At 41.9% G+C, this 16,338-nt stretch overlaps 1 protein-coding gene across 3 annotated transcripts in view; it reads left to right on the forward strand.

The window, feature by feature from the left end:
- Positions 1–16,338, forward strand: part of CLIP1 (CAP-Gly domain containing linker protein 1) — a 117,435-nt gene that overhangs the window by 96,613 nt on the left and 4,484 nt on the right. For all 3 annotated transcript variants that reach the window (XM_044990096.1, XM_044990098.1, XM_044990097.1), the window contains 4 exons: positions 5,407–5,459; positions 11,741–11,858; positions 12,344–12,503; positions 13,321–13,370. In XM_044990096.1, the coding sequence (XP_044846031.1) occupies positions 5,407–5,459; positions 11,741–11,858; positions 12,344–12,503; positions 13,321–13,370 (381 nt within the window). The remainder of the gene's footprint in view (positions 1–5,406; positions 5,460–11,740; positions 11,859–12,343; positions 12,504–13,320; positions 13,371–16,338) is intronic.

A 16,338-nucleotide genomic window follows, 5' to 3' on the forward strand; every position in this document is an offset into this window, starting at 1 on the left:
GAACTTAAATGTTAAGTGGCTTAATTGAAACTCTAGATCTCACATAGAATAATTCTGGTTATGTTAAGAACCTCTTCCTGAAGTATAACCATTCAAATGATTTTTTTCAAAGTTTGCATTTGAACTATGACACTGTGTCCTCTGACCATAGTGTGTCTCATTCTAGGACGTGATGTGCAATGTAAAAAATAAGGCTAAGAGCAGTATGTGAGCCACTGTCAGACACACATCGCCATTGCACACAGCGTGTGCCTTTGTGACAGCACTTAATGTGTTCTCTGATTTCAAGCTTTACTGGAAGTCTCCCTTCCAGCCCTGCTGCAGAACCTCATGCTCCACCAAGATTTGAGGGGGCAGACTTTCCCCAAAGCACCTCTTAGAGCTGAAGCCTGAGCAATTTCTAACTCCTGGGTGCTGAGACAGGAATAGTGCATGGAATCCTTCACTCTACAAAGTGCTTTGAAAGATGACTGAGGAATGTCCCTGGCTTGCAGGCTCTCACCCTCCTCCTGAGTAGTGGCGTGATAATAGGATGCTGTCTTCTTACACAACCAATGGGAGCCTTTTTTTTGTCCCTTTTAAATTATGTCTGAGCCTTTGGGGGCAGCCAGCTCCTTTCTTCAGACCAACCACAACTGGAAAAGACTTCCTTGGCAGCAGGGCTATCCATTGAATCAAACCTGGCCTTCAGTGCATGCTCCAAGTAACCAGGCTTTGGGAGGTCCGAGGGAGAACGCTGGAGTAGCCCATGCAGCTCCTGGACTATCTTCCCAGGGGATAATAGCTGTCTGGATCACCTAGCTATGGATCTGCCAGCCTTGCCTCTCCCCAGCCTGCCCGACTCCCAGTTCCCCCACAAACAGACATGCGCTTTGACAGCCAGAAGCCCTTGTGGAGCTGTTCTTTGTTGTTGCACAGAGGAATGGACCTCCTGCCAGGCTCGCCTAATCCTACCATCCTGCACAGTGTAAATGTACCAGTTCCATTGCATCCACGGCTCTCTTCCCATGAGTGGAGGGCAGGATTTGCCCCAAGAGTCTAGTATCAAGGAGTCCTCCAAGGGCTTGGAGGGGAAACAGCTTAAATGCTTACTGTAGCCATTCATATCACATGAAATCCTCCTTGGTGAGGAAGGAATCTTAGTAATAATCTGAGCCCTTGAAATACTGAAATGCTGGCTGCTGGGTTTGCTCCATCTGCTAGTCAGTCCACATTGCTGCAAACCATGTAATTCACAGTGTCTATTAGAATACTAGGGAAATGACCTCAGGGGTAATCCTGCTGTGGTACAAAGGAGCAAATGTGAATTGAAAATGCAGATTGTAGTGCCACATAACTGTTCAATGCAGCTCCTCTCAGCTCAGTTTTGGTTAGCTCAAGGTTGTATAATGTGCAAGACCTGTGCTTAGCAAAACTTTTATCTGTTTCTTGCTTTGGATGGAGTTTGGCTGTTTAGAATGAAGTCTAGAGGTTCATAAACTAATAGCAAGCCTTCAGTGAGCTAAAAGGACCAATATCCTTCCCTTAAAAATAGTCCTTTGCACACCACTCCTGAGCACCTCTCAGAGCTATGAGGAGAACAGACTTAGACACATCTGATTCTCATAATGAAATGGCTGTGAAGTCAGCTTGCCTTCTGTGAGGATTCTAGCTCACGAAACTCTGCCCTGTGCTAACACAATCCCACCGAATCCCATCACCTTCTCCCTTTTACTATCACTTGGGTAAATGTACCATTACTGGGACAGTGATGCTAGCATGTAGGTCTCCTTTCAGGATTTCATAGTGCAGGTCTCTGCATTTCTCTCTCTATGGAGGTAATAGTGAAACTGCTCCAGAGCCCCTTTGTAAGGGGCTGGATGCTGCTCAGCTTGGAGTGAGAATGTTTTTAACTGAACGAGCATGTCAGGATAAGACCTCCTATCCTTTCAGTCCATATGGGGCCCAAGCAGAAGGTGTAGGAAAGCCCTCAGAGTGAGTGACATTGTAAGGTGAATCCATGGAGAAGGAATTTTAATATAGAGCGTTGCTACATTGGGGACACTTTAGAGTACAAAGTAAAATTCCAGCTTAACCAGGAGAAACAGGTTTCACGTAGAGTTGGCCATAGACCCAGTCTGCCTCTTTGTACAGTGGCTATTATTAGAAAAATAAGGAAAGAACTAAAATGTAGCAATTTTTTGCTCTTTGATTTTTGTGCCTTTTTAAAATACAGTAAGACGTATCAAGCATATGTTGCAAGTATTTTGAGCAGTCACTATGGTAACCATATAAATTCTAGCAAGAGTGTTAGTCAACTGGGTTAGTGAATCTGTGGACACATGACACATTTTGCAAAATTAATGAATACAGTGTCATGAATGATTTATCCTGACATCTAAAGGTTAAAGTGGCTTATGCTGCAGACACTGAGGGGGTTTCATCTATATCGATCCATAAATAATTAGCTATTTGTAATTAGCTAAAGGATTCCCAGTCAGATAAATACTGAGCTTGGGGAGCTTTTCTGGCTTGCAATATTTTTTATGTTGGTGTTCTCAAGCTTCAGACCAACACATGAGTTTTAACTTCAGTGGAGAAATTGTGGAAAGATCTGTTAGCTCAACTTATCCACCCCTCTCTAACCCTGCTCAGTAAGGTAGGTGGTGTCTGCTTGAGACCGACTTCTTTAAAAATGTGCAGTGGAGCAGATTATTGGAAAGAGAATTATCTCTGAGTAGGAGGAAGAAAGGGCACCTGTCATGACCCTGGCCTCAGACACCTGCTGCCACCACCAAGCTTCTCATTTGGAAATTTTACCTCAGGGCACCCCTCCCTCTGCTTCCCTGTTACAAGAACATTGTCCCCGGGAGCAGGAAGTCCCTGACAGGGATGGTAGATGCTCCTCAAAGACCACTGCAGAAATCCCCAGTCACCACAGCTCCACTCCAGACTGAATTAACAAAGTTGTAATGTATTATTTACAATTAAAATCTATGCTTGAACTCCGTATTGAACAGCTGGATGTGCCCACTGTCCTTTTCAAGCTCCAGAATGTCTTATTTCATACTTCCTGTTTGTAAGCCATGGACTCCAGTGTGCTTCCTGTGTGGTCTCACCACTGTCGTCTTGGCATTCTGGATCTGTCAGCCCTGATGGAAAAGTTCCAGGAGGGACCCTTCTTAGCAATTTCAGCAAGCCCAGACAACCCCACCTCCCACTGACCAGTCTCCACACTCTCTCTCCCAACAGTCCTCCGCCAACTGCTGACTTTCAAACGAAGATTCCAGAGTGATGCTGGCAACACAGTGGGCCCTCGCAGAGTCCCTGAGATTCAAACCCCTATCTCACTTCCTCCCACATATTTTACCTTTCACACACTTGGTACCTAAAATAATATCAACCTAAAACATACCCTAATATTCTTCACAATAATCTTTCCGTCTCCCTTTCTACCAACAAGCTGCTCCTTGTGACTTGGTCCATACAGCAGACTGCATTGGCTCACCACCCCCTGGCAGGTAACGAAGAGGGAGGCTTAAGTTCCCTTCTTGATTTGAAACCCACAACTTCACTGATGTTTTCTTTTCTGTTTCCATCCTGTCGTAAATGCTGTGGAATTTGCAAAGCTAGACAGGAGCAAGGGAAACTTCTGCATCCATGGAACTGTTCAAAAGGCAGCTGAGCTGACAGCAAGGTGACAGTGTGACTTGGGGAAAGGGTGCACATTTTGGGGGCATTATGACCATGGCTGGGGGCAAGATGGTATGCAGGGATTTTCAAAGTCTGAAGAGAGTAGAGCGCAAAAGGAGTTAAGCACTGAAAAATTAGACCATTCCAGAAGGAACCCAAGCAACTGGATGCTGGACTGTGTTGCTTGTTGGTGCCAGGTTAATGCTGCACAGGTGGCCTGTTGGGGGCTGCAAACAATGCCTACTGATGAAGGAAAGCAGGTTGATTACTCCAAGAAGAGGCAGCCAAAGGGGTGTGATCCATGAGTGTGTCTTATCTGAGGATGAGGGAAGAATACAGAAGAGGGCAAGGGATTTTTAAAAATACCTCGGAGAAAAATGACTAGCTGGGTGAATGGTGGACTTAGAGAGAGCTGAGCTTCTGGACATAGGAGGACAATGGGAGGAGGTGGATTCCATGTTATACCTATGAACGTGGTGCCCTACTTATGTGAGCCCTGGTTAAATATGTATCTTTTTAAGGACACCATTTCTTTCAGGACTTTTAAATTAAACCCTTCTCCCTTCAGAATTTCACCACTTCTCCACTAGCTTCTACAGAAGCACAGAATTCAAGGAGGCAATATAGCCTGCTTGTGTTTAGGCGACAGACAACAAATCCTCAGAAGCAGGGGTGTGCTTTGTTCTGTCAGTGAAATTGCTATTTTTAACTTCCAACATGCTCGCAGGAATATGATGGCATATAATCCAAAGCTCCCTGCTATTGAAAGCATGTAACAGGGTCTTGCACAGCTGCTGGCCATATGATCAGTCTCCTGTAGAAGGAGATTTTGTTATCTTCTAAGCCTTTAGATAATTCAGTAGCCTTAGTTCTCTGTCTTGGTTCTACTGCCGTTCAAATGAGTACATGAACAAAGTCATGTAACGTTGTACCCCAGCAATAAGAGAACAACCAGTCCTAAAGCAGGGAGCCTTGCAGTACTAGAGGATGGGCAATGAAAATTCACATCCTTGTGACCTGAACTTATCCTCAAACCTGGGGATGACAGACCTTCACTCCCACTATAATTTACTTTGCTCTGGAAGTCCAATGTGCACAATCTCTTTGGACACCCTTATGTGCCACTGGCATTCCCAGGAGTAATTTAATTTGATGGTATTCCACATCTGGCCTGCGCTGCACATTGAATAATGATTATTTGGTATAAAACAAGGGCTCACTGAAATGAAGAAGAATTTCATCAGCCTGAAAATGACCTACTTGCTATCTTTCTAATAAGGTCTCATTTAATCCTTGTACCTTCTCTGTTGATCATTGCTTTCACACCTTGTTTATGTTGAGTTTTTCCTGATACTATGTTTGGATGATGGGTTGCCAGTTTATATCAGCCATCATTGGTGGAGTAGATGATGTATTGGTATCAAGGTGCCTGAACTCTTGCAAACTAGTTTAGCCTATTTGTACTCATTGACCCAGGCCACTGGAATCTGTAGAGGCAGTTTTCTGTGCAATGAGTCCTGATTATACCTACAAGTGCTAGCTAACATCCCTGTTCATTGAACAATCTGTGATTACATTTATGTTGACTCTGGAGAAAACTAATTACTTTGCCAAAAATGTTCCATGCTTCAGTAGCCTCTGCAAATGTGGGGAAACTAGGATATGTTAAATTGAAGAAACCATTTGATTCTTGGTGTATTCACTAAATGCTCGCTTTTGATGTTTGTGTTTTAGCTGGAAGAGGAGAGATCTGTACTTAATAACCAGTTGTTAGAGATGAAAAAGAGGTAAGCTTTCCCAGGTGTGTGTGTGTGTGTGTGTTCAAGTATACAGTTCTATGGAAACCATAACAAAATGTAATACAAAGCTAGTAGTACAGAAAAATATGGTTCTTTCTTCCTATTCTCCAGTAGTGAAATGTACTGGGACTGTTGCACAATTTGGCATTGAAATAATTTTGCATATGGAATACTAAAAATACTTGCAAACAATATTTTTACTATTTTCCACACTAAAAGTTGGGTGAAAATGTAATTGGCTTAATATTAGGACACATTCAGCAGAACTTAATCTAGTATTTACCAGCTTCTGTTATTCAGTTAACTGTCTCCTACCTTTTTACTGATGCTAAATTCTCCTAATTTCAGTAACCAAATAGTTTAGTGATATTTTTAGTCTTTGCTGAAATATTAGATCACTTACACATCTGACAAATGCACATAAGGCAACCCACACTTCTTTCATCACTGTTTTTACATATTATGAGATTGTTCTGGGTTGCTGGGACTCCTCCAGTGAATGCTCCCAAAGTACAAACTTTACTCTGGTCCCACTTAATGTAGTGTTTGTAAAGGAAAACTGGAAAGCTCAGTTGAACAGGTACCATCATGTGAGCTGTATGTAGGAAAAACTGTAGATTTGTCTTGGAGAAATTGTATGATGCTTGGGGAAGGATCCTGCTCTTCACAAAACTGATTCCTCTGGCTAATAAAGGGATCATTAAGCTGAACTCTATCAAATAAAACAGTAAAATTACATTTTTGGGGGGGTAATTTTAGTGGCAGGTATCAGATGTCATCTTAATATTCATGCAAAGGTTCTTAGTTATCCGTTTAATGCGTTGACCCCATTTTTGTTCCCTAACAACTTGATTTCCTTTGGATGTGCCATGCTCTATTACATTTTGCACTTTTCCAAAGAACAGTATGTACACGGTATATTACACAAGTAAAAGCTGATCATTATAATAATGCACAGATGCAAGATCATAGAGTATCGTAGAACACTGAGACCTTAACACATCCTGTTACTAGGATCACCCAGCATCTAGATCAGCAGTTCTCAAACTGTTGGTCGGGACCCCAAAGTGGGTCGCAACCCCATTTTAATGGGGTTGCCAGGGCTGACTTGGACTTGGTGGGACTCAGGGCTGAAGCCTGATGGATTCAGCGCTGGGCGGCGGGGCTCAGGTTACAGGCCCCCTGGTTGGGACTGAAGCCCTTGGGCTTCGGTTTGACCCCTTCCCTGCCCAGGGCAGCGGGGCTCGGGCTTTGGCTCTGACTCCCCCTCCTGGGGCAGTGGGAATCAGGCAGACTCAGGCTTCGGTCCCCGCTCCTGGGGTCATGTAGTAATTTTTGTTGTCAGAAGGGGGTCGCGGTGCGATGAAGTTTGAGAACCCCCAATCTAGATACATACTCTAGTTTAAGTATGTTTTTTAATAAAGGGCTGGGAATGAGAAGAGAGAACCTGAAAATATAGAGGAGGGGGCAGACCCTCAGCTGGTGTAAATTGTCATAGCTCAGCAGGAGTCAATCAAACTGTGACAATTTACCCCAGCTGGGGATCTGCTCCAGAATGTCTGATATAGAAGAAATGGAAGATGTGTAGGGTGTGTTGGCTTCTTTGAGCTTGACCTCAACCAGGAACCATAAAATGTAAAACTATTTAAAGCTACAGTTACATTTAGACTTTTTTTGCAAAGCTTCACAAGCAAGGACAATATCATTACGTCCATTACAGTAAAAAATAAATCATTCCCTCAGATAGACATTTAATGATGCATTTTTACATTTGTGGATACTCTCTGTATGGCAGCTGCCAGAGATAAACACTGACACTTGCACAATGATTGCCAGATTTGTCCATCCTTATATACCTTCAGTCACTTGTCCTAAAAGTCTATATTCAACACCAGTGTTTTAATGGCATATTTGACAAACATGATTATTCTGTTTTATGAAATAGGCTGTGATATGAAGGCCAAAATAAGCACTAGAACAGTGGTTCTCAAATTTTTGTACTGGTGACCCCTTTCACATAGCAAGCCTCTGAGTGCAACCCCCCTCCCCATATAAATTAAAAACACTTTTTAATATATTTAACAATATTATAAATGCTGGAGGCAAAGCAGGGTTTGGGGTGGAGGCTGACAGCTTGTGATCCCCCATGTAATAACCTCATGACCCCCAGTTTGAGAACCCCTGCACTAGAACAAGTCAGCCTGATTCAGACAGGCTAACAGACACTGATGCTAAAATTTGCTGAAACGTGACATTAATTTTATGTTTAAAAAAATATAGGAGTTAGGCTAACCATGCCTAATTAAATAAATGTCTCTTTCCTCATCCATATTTACACACACACACACACACACACACACACACACACACACACACACACACACACACACACACACACACACACACACACACACACACACACACGATGTCCCCCCCGCCTTCCTTACACTTTCAGGATGCAGAAGCTGAGACATCTTTTATTTTAATTTGGCCAAACGTCCAGCTAGCAGCAGATTCCCCACCTTCCTTCACCCACAGGAATCCCTTTTAGTATCAATGGACTATGAAATATTCCAGTCAGGAATGACAAATGGTTGATATTTATGAATCTGAAACTAAGAGAGGATTCTCTGTTACTTCAGCTCATTAGATTCATTGTGGATTGCGAACTGTCTTACTGTCTTTGAGCTTGCGCTATTTATCAATACTCATTTCACTCCTCTCTCTTCCCTTTCCTACCCTTGCTTCCTTTGCTATATCTGTGTGTCTTTAATGGTAAGACTCAAGAAAGTCTATCCACGTTACAATAAATAATTTATTTTTTTTAGTAAAGTTGTTGTACATATTTTTGGCTGCCTTTGTCCCTCAGTGTCTTGCTTTTGTTTTGTAAAATACTCAGCAGTATATATATTTCTATTTTTTACAACAAAAAAAGTCAGTGCAAATTTAGTTCTTCTTTACTGTATTTTGCATTTCTCTCTCATGTTTCTAACATGTGGTTCTTGTTATCTTGCATTTTTAAAGCTTGCCCAGTAACACTTTAAGGTACTTGCTTCATTATTGGAATTTCTTATTTTTGTAGTAAGGGAAGAATCTGGGTACTTTGATGTGAAAAGGAATCCATATCTCACATGACTTTTATATACTCTGCACAGAGTGTAATTTAACTTCTTATACAGGTGTTTTCTTTACAGCACTTGGAATTGTTGTGTAAAACTAATACAATCCAACATCTGTGTGCTACCTAAACTATTGGAGACTTGTTAGTAAATAGGCATTTGTGGGATGAAGGGATGAATTTTGAATAACAGCACCCATCTTATTACGAGATGATCATGAGTATTTTCCAGCTGCTTTCTCTTGTAAGTCATTATATAAAGCTAATTCCAACTCAACATGCATCCTTCAAGTTTAACTCACCCTAATACTACCTCATACTGCAGATGATATTGAAGATTAGAATATCAGATGAGTGGATTATCTGGTGATGCTGATAGGTGAATGTGATTCAGGCTAAGTGAAAACACTGCTTAAAGAAACACACCTACAGTACTTGTAGGTTTTCCTTTTTGCACTTTTTAGAATACCTGAGTGGGTCCATGGCACGTCAAGATTTTCTTCCTAAAGACACTGCCTTCTAAATGATAAGGCAATGGTACATGAAAGGGATCTTTCTCTCCTCCTCTTGTTCTCTCTCCTTCATTCTGCTCCCCTCTTCTTTCTCCTTTGTGTTTGTATAATATATAGAGTTATACACACACACATATAGTAGTTATAAATGCATGCAATCTCTCCCCCTCTAAGTACAGTGTAATTTGCCCTCCTTTAATTATCAGACCTCCCCAGTGCCCACATTGTATCTCCCCCTTTTACCAATATTAAAAAATGGTCAGCCATCTAGTCCTTTACTGATTTTTATACAAAACATTTGTGTGACACTTGGAGATAAAGATTTGACAAAGTTGAAATGTTGGACAATATTTTGATTCAAGTCCCCGAGGGCTCCCATCTTCCCTTCCACCACTGCCTTCTGAGGGAAGACAAACCCCATGGTACTGGGTCCCTGTACGTGAAGGGTTTGGGAGCAGTAACTCCACAACATATTTTCCCTTCTTCCAAGTGTACTGTGTGGTCTGGGCTCTATGGTTGCGGGGGAAGTTCCGTGCAATGTGTCATCAGCCCCCTCCAGCTACTCCCAAAAAAAAGTGGGGGTTTCTCTAAAGACCTTGCTTTGTCTATCCGGTCTCACCACTCTGCACAGCATCCCCAGTTCAGCAAAGCATTTAAGCATGTGTTTAATTTAGAGCAGTGAGTAATCCCATTGAAAACCCATGACATTGCTCCAATGCTTAAAGTTAAGCACAGGCTTAAGAGCTTTGCTGAATCAGTGCCAGTGAAAGCACTTGACCGGAGACTCATTAAATGCTTTTTGTTAATGAAAGCCTAGGTTTGTATTAGTAGGAGAGATTCTTTACTCAACACTTCAATTTTGTGTTTCCATGATATTTACTTTCATTGTAAAAACAGGAACCTGGATGTTGTGAGGTGTGTACATCACTCTCCATAAACCCCAGATTCTCCACTTACTGCTTCCATTCATGAGTATAAGCATAATCTTAACAATGGAAGAATTACTTGTACTGTCATTGTTGCTTGAGTTTTCTATTAATCCTGAGTCACTGACAGTATTGTATGTCATGGGCTGGATATCACGGGTCTCACTAACTGTAGATATTAAAAATCTCCCAACTTGGGCCTATCAGTTATCTAGTGTGCATTGTTCTGTAAGGATATACTGTAATATTGATCACTTGGATAGTCTTAATATATTTTAGTTTCATTTGATTACTTGGCTGACAATCATTATGACATTCAATCTTGAAGAATCTGCTCCTTCATGATTAAAACTTAAGTACTCCTCCAGCTAAATTAAGTGGTCAGTTTTCTCAGAAGTGTGTATATATATAAAAAAGACAGTTAAGAACTTGGAAAAGATGGCCATGATTTTCAAAATGGAGGTGCCTAATGTTAGGCTCCTAATTCCATATTTAGACAGCTAGAAAAGTGGTCTGACTTTCAAAAGCGTGGTGCTCCTATCAGTTCCTGTTGAAGGGGATCAGTGGAAGCTGATGGAGCATCCATGCTTTTGAAAATCAGGCCACTTTTCTAGGTGCTTAAATGTTGGGTGTAAGAGTCTAACTCTGAGCACTCAATTTTGAAAATCATGGTTTGTCATGCAACTCTGTTACTTTCAAAACTAAAAGGTATTTTTGCAGCAGTAGCCCTCAGAGCACAAGTTCTCATTATGTGGGTACATGAACTCATTGGGACACTTATGAATGTTATGATACAAGACTTTATCATATCCCTCAACATTTTGGGATGTTATTCCTTTTCTGGTCTGTTGTTATTGGCACTCTTTTCCCTTGCTATTGAGACGATAAACTATTTCCTCAATGCTCAATCCACATGCTCAATTGGTTATGCTCTGAGGCCTCACCACTGTGGGGTTGATGTTAAATATGGTGCCCAGATGGTATCATTTTGCACCACCTGCTAACCCATTGGACTACTTTTTATGTCATTTACTCAACACATGAAAACAAATAGGAATGGAGTGCTTTTTAGACAGCCTATTCATTTATTAACTGTGCAGTTTGCCATGTTGGGGTTTAAAAAGTCTACTTCTGTGTAGTAAAAGAACAAATTCTAAATGGACTTCTGCTAAGACAGTAGCTATTGTTAAGGCCCAATAGTTCTCAAAATATATCTCTACGGAGAACATGACATTACTGAAATAAGTGAGGACCAGCTGATATTTCCACCATCATCCATGCTTTGCATGACAATTATATAATGAGCTTTGCATGTACTTTTTGTTGCTTGTTAATAGTTATTCCAAGAAGTAACACAACTCTGAAGTTAGGTTTTTGTGGATCATTCTGTGCAACACGTTTTTTTGATTCTATATCTCCCCAATCTATTAACTTTTTTCTTTAAATTCAAATGGATGCGATGATATGCAGATTCTGGCATGTATCTACGTAGGTAAACTTTTTGCTTTGTTTCCACAGTAGTAAAATCCAAAATGATTTTGCAAATATAAAATCTCAGTGAAATATAGAACCGAAACATGCTTTTAAGAAAATTTTCTAATGATAGTCTAATATTTTAAATTAACTATGAAACCTAATTTTCTTGGTTGATTTAAGCAATGTTAACTGAACAACTCTTCAGATGATTTCTGGAACTCTTTGACTTTCTTTTAGAGAATCCGTATTAAAAAAAGAAATAGATGAAGAGAGAGCTTCTTTACAGAAATCCATCAGTGTTACTAGTGCCTTGATCACAGAGAAAGATGAAGAACTGGAAAAACTCAGAAATGAGGTATCTTTTTAGAACCATAGTACTCAAACTGTAAGGTGTCATTGGCTTTTTTAAAACATTTTATTAATGACTTCTGGAACATACAGATTTTTCCAAAACTGCTCCCTAAAGTTGACCTTCTAAATCATTCCTTCGGTGTCCAAATAGGTGGCTGATATTCAGAGGAGCTCAGCATCCACTGGCTTAATAGGAGTTGTGGGTGCTCTCAGCACTTCTGAAAATTAGGCCACTTGTTTACGTAGGTGTCTAAATAGGGATATAAAATCATGCTTTGAGCACTCACTTTTGAAGAGCTTGTTGCTATTTCTGTCTTTACTTTTTTTCAAATCAAAGTAGGCTACAAATATTGTTTTTTGTGTTTTGTCATATGTTTACTGGCTTATCTTTTTGGTGGTAATCTAGCATTTATTCTACTATAATAACATTCCCTCATTGCTTTTGGTTTTACTCCAAACTGCCTAAGCATTCCCAATTAATTATTGCAGATCACAGTGCTCCGTGGAGAAAATGCTTCTGCAAAAACCTTGCAGTCAGTAGTTCAGTCACTGGAGTCCGATAAGTTGAAACTTGAGCAAAAGGTGAAGAACCTGGAGCAGAAACTCAAAGAGAACAAGAGACAGCCTTCTTCAATCACTAGCTCCTCAGGTAACACGCAGACTGTCCGTTTACTGTATCAGAGCTCCCACTTGGGGCGACTTGAGCATTGTCATACCTTGCTGTTAAACTAATCAATATTGCGTACTGGAAACCAGACCATTAGCAGAGATCTTAGTATGTTGAACTTCATCTACTGAGATGGCTCTACCATTGTTCAATAGTCAAGTGTAAGACTTTGAATGAAGGAAATGGGACTAAATTAAAATCTGATAATGTTATTGGTGTTACTAGTTGCTCCCACTTACATCAGTGATGAATTTGGCCTGAAATATCTCTGTGAATCCATTTAAAATTCCTATCCTATAAATGGTATATCTTTCCTGTGCAAAAGAGCATTTCTTAATGAAGTCTATTATGACTCCTGGAAACCTGTTCTCTCACACCAGGAAAAGAAATCAGACCTGGTTTTAGCACAGGACTGGGAGCCAGGACCTTGTGAGTTCTAATCCCAGATTTTGTGTGGACTCCCTCTACCTTTTTCCAAGTCACTTACAGTTTCTGCCTTGGTTTCTCCATCTGTAAAATGGAGAGAATATTTGCCTCATAGGGAATTTGTAAGGGTTAGTTATTGCTTGTATATCACTAGAACATGTAATTTATGATATTGAAAGTATTTCTGTATAACATACCAGTGCTAAATGTCAGATATATCAACGTAAGTCACTTTACTGATGGCTTCTACTGACTGGTTTAGAAATATATGGACATGAGGTTATTCCAGAGGGTAGAGAACTTACATGGTTTGTTGTTGTATGTTTCATAATAAGGTTGCAGGATTTTTACATCTTGCTTTTTTCTTTAAAAGGTGACACTGCTACTAATCCACTCCAAGAAGAAAAAGCAAAGGAGAGCCAGGTATTGGATCTGAAATATCCGCACTCTATAGTAGTAACATACCTTTACCAGCCTGGGCTTGAGTAAAATGTCTTCCCAAAGATATCTTACTAGATCCTATCTAAATAGTGTTGTAATGGATTGATTTGTAACCCCTTCATTCCTGATTCACAGAGTAGATGAAGGAGAATATGAATGGCAGAGGGGGAAGAGGATGATGGAGGTGTGTAGGGCTACCAGACAGCAAGTTTGAAAAATCGGGATGGGGGTAGGGTGTAATAGAAGCCTATATAAGAAAAAGACCCCAAAATTGGGACTGTCCCTATAAAATCAGGACATCTGGTCACCCTAGAGGTGTGTGGCAGCTGTGGAAGTGGCCTTGGGGATGTGTAGCCAGGAAGGAACCAGGGCAAGAGGGTAGAGGCAGAAGAACAGGATACTTTATGGTAAGTAGGAGGCCCCAGAGAGAGTCCGGACCAGCTGGCTGGTCACAGGCCACAGCAACTGACCAGCCAGCTGAGAAGAACTTGTGGGAAGGGACATGGCTGGGTGGGAGAAGCTGTCAGAAGGGTTGTTGCTTATTGAGTACACCCAGTTGATCAAGGAAGCTGTTTCTGATGGGCCACATTAATGGCATGTCAGATTAAAAGAGTCAGTTAAAAGCTAAGGCCAGAATTTTCAATCCTAGGTGCTAAAGCTAAGCCTTTAATCCAATGAGAATTGTGATGCGTGCTACCTCAGAAAAGCAGGTACCTATCTTCAGGCTCATGCAGTTGAAAACATTGGTCTTTGCTTCATTAACCTAACTGCAGAATTTCACTCAAACTTGGGGGGCCGGGGGAACTGCTCAGGTATAATGGAATATTCTTGGTAAAAGGCTTATGAAAAACTTACACAAATGATATGATTATTATTACTTTAGCTCAAGAACCTGTAAAGTTATTTATGCTACTTAACATGCTATCCAGTTTACCATCCATGAGGATAGATGCTGCAGGAAACAAAAAATAGCGTGCATAACCATGAAACAGTTTCACCTTGTTTAAAGATGAGTAGAATGTAATGTGTAACATGCACAAGTCCATGGAACCAGATCTAATGCATCCAAGGGTGCTGAGGGAATTGGCTGATGTGATTTCAGAGCCATTGGCCATTATCTTTGAAAACTCATGGCGATCAGGAGAGGTCCCAGACAATTGAAAAAGGCAAATATAGTGCCTGTCTTTTAAAAAGGGAAGAAGGAGAACCCGGGGAACTACATCTTCAACTCAGTTTTGGAAGCACTTGGAGGAGAGGAAGGTGATCAGGAACAGTCAACATGGATTCACCAAGGGCAAGTCATGCCTGACCAACCTGATTGCCTTCTATGATGAGATAACTGGCTCTGTGGATATGGGGAAAGCAGTGGACGTGATATATCTTGACTTTAGCAAAGCTTTTGATATGGTCTCCCACAGTATTCTTGCCAGCAAGTTAAAGTATGGATTCGATGAATGGATTATAAGGTGGATACAAAGCTGGCTAGATTGTCGGGCTCAATGGGTAGTGATCAATGGCTCAATGTCTAGTTGGCAGCCAATATCAAGAGGAGTGCCCCAGGGGTCGGTCCTGGGGCTGGTTTTGTTCAACATCTTTATTTAATGATCTGTATGATGGGATGGATTGCACCCTCAGCAAGTTTGAGGATATTAAGCTGGGGAGCGAGGGAGATATGCTGGAGGGTACAGAGTGACCTAGACAAATTGGAAGACTGGACCAAAAGAAATCTGATGAGGTTCAACAAGGACAAGTGCAGAGTCCTGCACTTAGGACGGAAGAATCCATGCGCCGGTACAGGCTGGGGAACGACTGGCTAAGCAGCAGTTCTGCAGGAAAGGACCTGGGGATTACAGTGGACAATAGGGTGACTAGATGTCCTGATTTTATAGGGACAGTCCCAATTTTGGGATCTTTTTCTTATATAGGCTCTGTGACAAAGTTCCTCCTCTACTCTGGTGGGTCCTGCGCTTATTGGCAGATTTTGCTCAGCTCAGTGATCTTCCCCACAGTCTGGGTCAACTCCTCCTGTGTCTGATCAGGAGTTGGGAGATTTGGGGGGAACTCAGGCCTGCCTTCTACTCCGGGTTCCAGCCCAGGGCCCTGTGGATTGCAGCTGTCTATAGTGCCTCCTGTAACAGCTGCATGACAGCTACAACTCCCTGGGCTACTTCCCCATGGCCTCCTCCAAACACCTTTATCCTCACCACAGGACCTTCCTCCTGGTGTCTGATAACACTTGTACTCCTTAGTCCTCCAGCAGCACACCCTCTTACTCTCAGCTCCTTGCGCCTCTTGCTCCCAGCTCCTCACACGCACTTCCTCTCCTCTGGTCTGACTGGAGTGAGCTCCTTTTTAAACCCAGGTGCCTTGATTAGCCTGCCTTGATTGGCTGCAGGTGTTCTAATCAGCCTGTCTGCCTTAACTGGTTCTAGCAGGTTCCTGATTACTCTAGTGCTGCCCCTGCTCTGGTCACTCAGGGAACAGAAAACTGCTCATCCAGTGACCAGTATATTTGCCCTCTACCAGACTCCTGTACCCCACTGGTCTGGGTCTGTCATAGCTCCTATTACCCCCCCCACCCCATCCCAATTTTCACATTTGCTGTCTGGTCACCCTAGTGGACAAGAAGCTGGATATGAGTCAGCAGTGTGCCCTTGTTGCCAAGAAGGCTAATGGCATATTGGGCTGCATTAGGAGGAGCCTTGCCAGCAGATTGAGGGAAGTGATTATTCTTCTATTCAGCACTGGTGAGGCCACATCTGGAGTACTGCATCCAGTTTTGGCCCCCCCAATACAGAAAGAATGTGAACAAATTGGAGAGAGTCCAGTGGAGGGCAACAAAAATGATCAGGGGGCTGGGGCACATGACTTACAAGGAGAGGCTGAGGGAACTGGGCTTGTTTAGTCTGCAGAAGAGAAGAGTGAGGGGGGATTTGATAGCAGCCTTCAA

Source organism: Mauremys mutica, chromosome 16 (genome assembly GCF_020497125.1).
Source record: "Mauremys mutica isolate MM-2020 ecotype Southern chromosome 16, ASM2049712v1, whole genome shotgun sequence".
NCBI lineage: Eukaryota > Metazoa > Chordata > Testudines > Geoemydidae > Mauremys > Mauremys mutica.